Source organism: Solea senegalensis, linkage group LG11 (genome assembly GCF_019176455.1).
Source record: "Solea senegalensis isolate Sse05_10M linkage group LG11, IFAPA_SoseM_1, whole genome shotgun sequence".
NCBI lineage: Eukaryota > Metazoa > Chordata > Actinopteri > Pleuronectiformes > Soleidae > Solea > Solea senegalensis.
The window spans coordinates 21,038,829-21,047,505 of NC_058031.1; the positions used below are offsets into that span (position 1 = coordinate 21,038,829).

At 40.9% G+C, this 8,677-nt stretch overlaps 1 protein-coding gene across 1 annotated transcript; it reads right to left on the reverse strand.

Moving 5' to 3' along the window:
* Window positions 1-3,270: 3,270 nt before the first annotated feature.
* LOC122776610 (NIF3-like protein 1) lies at window positions 3,271-8,415 on the reverse strand. Its single transcript, XM_044037216.1, has 7 exons — window positions 8,382-8,415; window positions 6,684-7,300; window positions 6,350-6,506; window positions 6,135-6,258; window positions 5,882-6,020; window positions 4,430-4,513; window positions 3,271-4,344 (listed from the first exon to the last, which is right to left on the reverse strand). Coding segments are annotated over exons 1-7 (1,308 nt in total). The 5' UTR covers window positions 8,384-8,415; the 3' UTR covers window positions 3,271-4,159.
* Between the last annotated feature and the right edge of the window lie 262 nt (window positions 8,416-8,677).

Genomic DNA, 8,677 nt, shown 5'->3' on the forward strand with positions numbered 1-8,677 from the left:
ACACACACTCACCTCTGAGGAGTCAAACTGGGAAACATCTCCACACTCAGCATTTTCCTCGTGCCATCCTCTTCTTCGTCAAACTCCCATGTCAACTCTTCACCTCTTCTTCTTCAGTTACTTCTATTCCTCAATAAAACTGATTTCTTGGTCTTCTCTGTCCCTCTGACGTCCTTGGCTACAAATGTCCACGGTGGCGACTTGCTCTGTTAAATAGTGTGTGGGGCTCTTCATTAGCCTCCTTGTCTCAACATCCTCCTCCTCTACAACACAAACATCGCTGCTCAGAGCAACAGCTGAGCTGAATAAACGTGGAGTTTGTTGAAGTTTCATTGATGTGATTTGTGCTATTTTGAGTTAGTATTATTAGTATTAGTATTATCGTCCTCTGTTTACGCCTGACCTGTGACTTTAGACTTGATGACTTGAGTCTAAACTGGATTCTTCAGTCTGTTCATTTGACGGATGAGTCCTTTACTCATTGTAGTAGTATCAAGCGAATAGTCAGCTGTTGATTATTAACTATGTTGCAGACTTTATGTTTTTGGCTGGGTTTTGCAGCATAACCACAAGTTAGGGAAGTTTTGCTTTGCAAATAATGACTAGTGTCTCATATTGTAACGGTCTATGTTACTGTGACACTGTGACACATTTTTTTCATTCATTATTTAAATAAAATTGCTGAGTTTAGCTCATTTAATTGCCAATTTCATCACGTTTTGATAATTACAATAAATGAAGTTATATATTATCTACATTTCCAGACACATCATCAGCAGTGAGTCCCAGGCGGGATCATTGGACAGTTAGGCCACTATCATGATACAGTGTGTCCAGTCACGTGTGCTTTTATAGTCATTTTAGATGAATGTCAATCTGTTTCTGCCACTTAGAAAAAAAGATAACAATGACTTAATATGTCTGTTGTAGGGGCCGCCACAGAAACGATCCTACTTTTAGCATTAGTAGCATTTCTGTCATATCTGACATGTAGATATGTTTACCTCAACATTTGCCGTGAGCTCAGGAGTAACTGAGTAGTAAGTGAGGAGTAAGTGAGTAGTAACTGAGTAGTAAGTGAGGAGTAAGTGAGGAGTAACTGAGTAGAGTGTAGTAGTAAGTGAGGAGTAACTGAGTAGTAAGTGAGGACTGAGGAGTAAGTAGTAAGTGAGGAGTAACTGAGTAGTAGTGAGGAGAGTAACTGAGTAGTAAGTGAGGAGCAGTGAGTAGTAAGTGAGGAGTAACTGAGTAAGTGAGTAAGGAGTAAGTGAGAGTACTGAGTAGTGACTGAGTAGTAACTGAGTAGTAAGTGAGGAGTAACTGAGTAGTAAGTGAGAGTAAAGTAGTAAGTGAGAGTAAAGTAGTAAGTGAGTAGTAACTGAGGAGCACACTGAGTAGTAAGTGAGGAGGAGTAACTGAGGAGCAACTAGAGCAACTGAGTAGTAGTAAGTGAGGAGTGGGAAGTAACTGAGAGTAGTAACTGAGCAGTAACTGAGTGTAGTAAGTAGTAGAGTGAGAGTAACTGAGTAGTAAAGTGAGGAGTAACTGAGTAAGTGAGAGTGAGGAGTAACTGAGTAGTAAGTGAGGAGTAGTAAGTGAGGTAGGTAAGTGAGGAGTGAGTAGTAACTGAGTAGTAACTGAGTAGAGTAAGAGTAGTAAGTGAGGAGTAACTGAGCTGAGTGAGGTAAGTGAGGAGTAACTGAGTAGTAAGTGAGGAGTAAGTGAGGAGTAAGTGAGGAGTAAGTGAGGAGTAACTGAGTAGTAAGTGAGGAGTAAGTGAGTAGTAAAATGAGGAGTAAGTGAGGAGTAACTGAGTAGTAAGTGAGGAGTGAGGAGTAAGTGAGTAGTAAGTGAGGAGTAAGAAGTGAGGAGTAAGTGAGGAGTAACTGAGTAAGTGAAGTAAGTGAGGAGAGTGAGGAGTGAGGTGAGTAGTAAGTGAGTAAGTGAGGAGTAACTGTAGTAAGTAAGTGAGGAGTAACTAAGTGAGTGAGAGTAACTGAGTAGTAAGTGAGGAGTAAGTAGTGAGGTGAGTAGTAAGTGAGGAGGAGGAGTGAGGAGTAAGGAGTAACTGAGTAGTAAGTGAGGAGTGAGGAGTAACTGAGTAGTAAGTGAGGTAAGTGGGGTGAGTAGTAAGTGAGGAGTAAGTGAGGAGTAACTGAGTAGTAAGTGGTGAGAGTGAGGAGTAAGTGAGGAGTAACTGAGAGTAAGTGAGGAGTGAGTGAGTAAGTGAGGAGTAAGTGAGGGAGTAGTAAGTGAAGTGAAGTGGTGAGAGTGAGTGGAGTAACTGAGGAGTGAGGAGTAGTAACTGAGTAGTAAGTGAGGAGTAAGTGAGGAGTAAGTGAGGAGTAAGTGAGGAGTAACTGAGTAGTAAGTGAGGAGTAAGTGAGTAGTAAGTGAGGAGTCTCCGCCAGCTCCAATAGAAATGGAACGCACTTCAAAATGCGATTGTTCTTTTTCATAGGAGTGTATTGGTGTGAAGCTGTGACCTAGTTCATTTTCAGAGTTTATAAAGTACTCGTTGAATTGATTGGCTATTTCTGAACTGTTTGTACACAGTATTCCCTCAGCTGTCGTTTTTCTGGTGGTCCCTGCCCATGAGTTTATTGATTGCTTGCCACATAATTGTATGGTTTCCTCTGGCTTCTTTAATGATATTCAGGAAGAAGTTTGCTTTGGCTTTGCGAAGTTCTGATGTAACTTTATTCCTTAGACTTTTGAAAATGAGGCGGTCAGTGTTCAAGTGAGATTTGAGGTATTTCTTTAGAGCAGAGTCTCTATTTTTTAATGATTGCCATAAGCTTTCATTAAACCAGGGGAGGTTTGACTTTTTGTTGAACTTGTTACGTGCCAATTGTACATACTTGGATATAACTTGGTTGAGTGTTTTTATTACCCCCTCAGCTATATGTTAAGAATCCTATTGTCCCAATTAATTAGTTTCAACTCATTTTCCATGAGATTTTGGAATAAAGGATATTGGTGTAGCTTTTATACTGTAGCTCTGTTCAGTTTAGGCAGTTTTTGGCCCACAAGGGTGAGGTTGTGGTCGGACATTGAGAATACATGGATGTTGAGGTGATTCTACGCACTGGAGCTTTAAATTCATCATTCACAATGATATGCATTAAAGTGCATTTTAAATAAAACTGAGGTTTAGATTTTCAGTAACATGATAAACTACAGATGCAGTCAACACTAATGTAAAGTCTGTGGCAAAGAACCTTGGTGTGTCATATACTGGAGCATGCAGGAGACAACTGCAGGGTCAGGTCGAGTCAATGGTCCATTTATTTAGCACTTTTCTCGTCTTGATGATCCCTCAAAGCTGCTTTTTCAGCCATTCACCCATTCACTCACATCTTTCATACTCATTGACACGCTGCCGGCACAGCAATCAGGAGCAAAGAGGGGTTCAATGTCTTGCCCAAGGACACACTGGCATGTTAACTAGACCCAATGTCCAAAGTGACATACGAATGCACCCTGATCTGTCCGTGAGCACGGAGAGCGAGCGCTTTACAACGTGACACAAACCTCAATATCTAGTCAAAATGGTGAGATGAAGTGGTGAATATATTGTTAAGATACCACAGACTCAAGTCGTCATGGACTTTAGAGTCTTGAGAGTGAGTGTGTCAGCCTGATTCTCAGTGCAGGGGGTGTGCACAGCATATCACACATTCTTCATGCAACTATAATACTATTATTATAAGAATAATAATAATAATAATAAGAAGAATCATCACTTCAGGTATGATATTTAGTTTTATCTGGAAAGCATGTTGTGCTTAAGCTTAAAAAAGTGTTATATTAATAAAATGAATGTCATTATTAGTCTTCCTCAGTCTCATCATTTGCTTGATGCAAACACAATTAGAGAAAATCATGTGGATGCTGAAATCATCTCTCCACACCCACTGGGTGATTAAATCACACAACTTGCTGTGTGTAAATAAATCCACTGCATGCATTTAGATGACAGACGACATGATTCACTCTGTTTTTGACCATCATCATCATTTGTATGAGGCTCTCACTCTTCTGTTGTTTTAAGCTCAGCTTTCTATAAAGGGCCTGAATGAAGATGTTTGTTTTTTTTAATGCAATCTTCTCACAAACATTTGGTCAAAGCGCACACAAGTGACTCACAAACAAGTGGTCAGACAACCTCCAGGGGGTCCTTGTCAGCCTTGGACACGGCCACTGTGACCGTGTCAGGAAGACGCACGGCCAGTCTCTCCCTGAACACCGTCAAAAAACCTCGCTCACTGTTGCTGTGATCGCTGAGGATGACGCTGGTTCCCTTCGCAGCAGCGTCCAGGACCTCGTGGTGGGACATCTCACCTAACAGACGGACACACCAAAACATCGGATTTTAAACCTAATGGCGAAAACTTTAGACGAGACTTTAACAAGTTGAAAGCTGTACCTGTGATGTAGAGGTCTGCTTTGACCCCATTCAGTACTGATGCTCCTGATCCGGCGCACACAGCCACAGTACACACAGAAGACTCTGGGGGAAAAAAAGGCACATTCATGTGTAATTGTGTATAATAAAACAGTGTATTCAACATTTCACAGAAGACATTTAGTCGCTTGAAATAGCAGATGTGTTTGTAGGTGTGCTACATGCTGTCGTGGGCGTGGCAGCGCTGATTCCCCTGCACAGCTGCACCTGATTCTGTTCTGTTTCTTCTTCTCTTTTACCTGGCTGTCTGAGTTTCTATTTTTTGGGTCCCGTTTTGGGTACCATGCTTCGTGTTTACAACCTGTTTACAATAATGAAATGGAAATGTCTGTTCTATCTGTTACCATGAGAAAATTGTTCCAACATTGTTCCACCGTTCTCCCCCGATACCTGCACCTCCTCTTTTCTCTTCTATTAAAGCTGCGTCTGTTCTCGTGTCCAGAGAACAGAGAACCTCACAGACTGCTCTCAGTTGCATCTGTTGACCTTCTCTTTCTTGCAAGAAATAAATCACGCAAAGACCACTCACTCTCTGTGTTTTCAGACAATTATTTAGCAATAATTTCCATAACAAATAAAATAATCTTCATAGCTGATTTATAATTATAGAATTACTTTAGCTAAAACCTACTAGTTGTGAACAATTATAGACAAGTTATAACAGTTATCACTACTTTTATTTTAAAGTGTGCTTGTAATATTAGTATTTTATTGTCCATTTTATTCACGTTTATTCATTCATTCAGTTCTTTTTTCATCATACTGTTTATGTTGTGTGTGATGTCTAAGCTACTGGTCCTTGAATTTCCCCTTGGGAACCAATAAAGTTTTTTGAATTTAAATTGAATTGAATTGGTCAGTGTTAAGACATGGAAAAACATTTTAGTTAGTTAACATAACACTCACCTAATGACATATATATACACCAACTGAGGTCACCGTTCTTTTGGCATTAGACAGCGTTTTCCGACAGATAACTGCCGTTTGTTAATCCTTCACTCTTTCACACCAAAGTCCACAGAGAAAATGTGCATTTTTTAGCTGCCTCATTTGGTTAGTTTGTGTCCAAACAAAGGATTTAAAACTCTGGATGTGCTGTGATGTAAAACTGCTGATGTTCTGTATGGACTGGTGGAGGGACTAAACAACACAAACAAACAAAATATTCTTACGCTACAGTAAACATGGGCACTTTAGATTTTTTTGTGTGGCTAATATCTGCTTGTGTCTCCCCTAGCAGCCATGTTACAGTGCATTCAGCGTCGACTCATAGTCAGGAGCTCATACAAAACCTGGACAACCACTTCATTCATGAGACCAGCAGATGAATTCTCTGCTTGCGATAAGATTCTGAGAATATTCAAACCACAAAGTGTGCGTACTCTTTACTAACTAATGCCGTGAGGTCATTACCTAGTGTCTTCCCCCATCCTATGGCCAAACGCAGGTGATTCAGACCCAGGTGAGACTTTATTTTCTGGATGGCTGTTGCCACAGTTACAGGCTGGTCTAAAACACTGAGTCGCCCTTGACCATGTCCTGGGAGAGGAGGCTGCAGGGAGTGACAGGTACAGTGCTTTCTTTAAAGAAATAACTGCTGTTGTTTGTGAAATAACTGATAACTTCATATTCATCTTGTAATGACCGAGATGATTTCATGCTTTACCTTCTCCAATTTTAGGATGTTCAGGGACTGACTGGCTGCAGTGTGCGGTAGCAAAGTGTGAACACTGAGGGGCAGCACTGAGTCACTGCAGGTGACACCGACATGGATCCCACCGTTGTCTGCTCTGTTAAGACAGGCCTGACATGAACATCCGTCCACAGCGATCCGAGAAATTCTCTCCAGAAATCATGATCATGATCGAACATCAACATCACCTGCTGGTGGAATACTGCAGCGACGCTCCACCAGCACAAGCCTTCAGTTCCTCCATCACAGAGTTCAGTTCCTCTGTGTTCCTGACTGTGAATTCCAGCTTGTGACAGTGGGAAGCACCGCAGAGGGCCTGACTCAGCACAGACACCTGGCCTCTACCTGTCAATCAAAGACGGACACCAGAGATGGAAAGAAAGAGTAAGGGGAGCAGAAAAGTGGTCCAGTGGGTCGTTAGTGTCATGTGTCACAACATTTTATCTTGTACCTTCATTAAATATGCAAGCACCCTATATAGTGTGTGTGATGCATTTCCTATTCAGAATGACCAGGTCTTACCAAGCCCCCCCACCAGCCAGTCGTTCACGCCTCCTTTAACACTGTCCCATGAGGTGTGAGGGGAAAAGATCGCCATCCCCGCCTCCACTGCCCGCACGGCCAACCGCTGCTTCCAATCGCCCTGAACAAGACGCTTGATTGGCCGAAACAACGGAGGGTGATAGGAGATGATGAGGTCACAGCTCATGGCCTCTGCCTCCTCCATGACAACGTCTGTGAGGTCGTTGGTAAGCAGGATGTTTTTAATAGGCCGGGATTTGCTGGGCTCCACCAACAGGCCCACGTTGTCCCAAGACTCGGCGAGTGCCAGAGGAGCGAGCTGCTCCAGCACCTGCAGAACCTCCTTTAGCTCCATCAGGCTGCAACAGGGAGTGGGGTGCCAGAGGGAGCGAGTGGAGGAGAGATGAGCAGGTGGATGCAGGGAAACTGGGATTTGGCGGTTTGTCAAGAGACTCTGGGAGTGTGCAGGAGGAAATGACAGGCTGGGTGAGACTGTAGAGGCAGAAGAGAATAGAGCAGAGGGACAGATCAAGCTCCTTCCGGCACAAAGTCTTCTGTGGATGAGCGATACAAATGTCCACGTGCCTTTTCTACATCCCATCAACACCAGTGGAGACCTGTGTGGATGAAACACAAACAACTGTACATCAATCACTGAATAAACTTGAGCTATTGTCCCACAGATGTGAAATAATCACCAAAATGATTCATTGATTCTAATAAACAAATTGTCACATTAAACATAATCATTTATCAATCAAAAATAACTTGTTCCCAGTTTGCAGTTTCAATTGGAGAATGATTGACAGTTGGGTTTGGACAAATAACTACTTTCATCACTAATTAACCTGTTGTTATCATCTATAATGACTATAACCTAACCCTAATTCGTATATGAAAGCACAACTTTTAATTTATTTTTTAATTCATGATATTTCACTTGGTCACTCTAAATTGACCAAAACAGAGCCGTATATTGATAAATTAATTGCCAGATATTTTGATCATATTTTTGAGGTTTTTTCTTAAGCACTCTTTTGTTTCAAGTTCTTAAATATCAATATGTGGCGGTTTATTTACTTTTCTGTGACCGACTTTTATTTTATTTTTTTCTTTTCATTTTGAGGTTTGGTTAACACTGTTAGACATTTTATAAGTTGCAGCCCTTAATAAACAAATATATATATGAAATGCTATTATATCTATAATTCTACTAGAGTACCTGAGAAGATTGCCACAGTGGTGCAAACGTTTAGCCTGTTTTAAAAAACAAAAATCACACTCCTACATTAAATTAAATAGTGATAGACCAGATGAACCAAAAATCATTAGTAAATATATTGTTTTTATGTTAATTTTCCTATTAAGTTTCACAGTTAAGAGTCTAAAGGTTGGTTTATTCTTGTTCAAAAACAACTGTAGCAGATGAATGGAGTGTTATTCAAACATGACAACAGTACAAGTATAAGAGTGACGCACACCATGCTAACAGCTCAGTAGCCGTCTAGCAGACATTAGCTACGACACAACAAAGCGACACAGCTGACGCATAAAACATAGTATCAACATATAAACATGTACAAGAGTGAGGGACGCGGCTCAATGTTGACCTAACATGTGATTTAAAGAGACTATTAAAGAGACTAAACCCCAACTGCACACGTTTCTCACAGAGAAACTAAAAAGTAGCACACTCACATTCAGACACTGTCGCTTCCAGTTCCGGTTTCCGGTCTGTAGTGCGACGATCTGATTGGACAGTGAAAACGTCATTGAATCTATGTAAACAACTCATATTACAGACTTCTCAAATGTTATTTGAAATAAGCAAACACCAACCTTCACCAGCAAAAGGTTCATGTGTTATGAAATGAAAGCTAGACATCCAACTAAAGTTCAGAATAGAATTTATATAGTTTGGTTTTATACTTAAGAACATTCTTGATTTAAAAAAAAACAAGAAAAATTCATTTGATGTGCATGCTAACATATTT

What these genes read in the sequence shown, in the direction of transcription:
- LOC122776610 (XM_044037216.1), bottom strand. An exon ending in CTGGCTGGTGGGGGGGCTTG is followed by an intron (nt 6,507 to 6,683) that starts GTAAGACCTGGT and finishes TTTGATTGACAG; the next exon opens with GTAGAGGCCAGGTGTCTGTG. An exon ending in AGCAGACCTCTACATCACAG is followed by an intron (nt 4,345 to 4,429) that starts GTACAGCTTTCA and finishes TCCGTCTGTTAG; the next exon opens with GTGAGATGTCCCACCACGAG.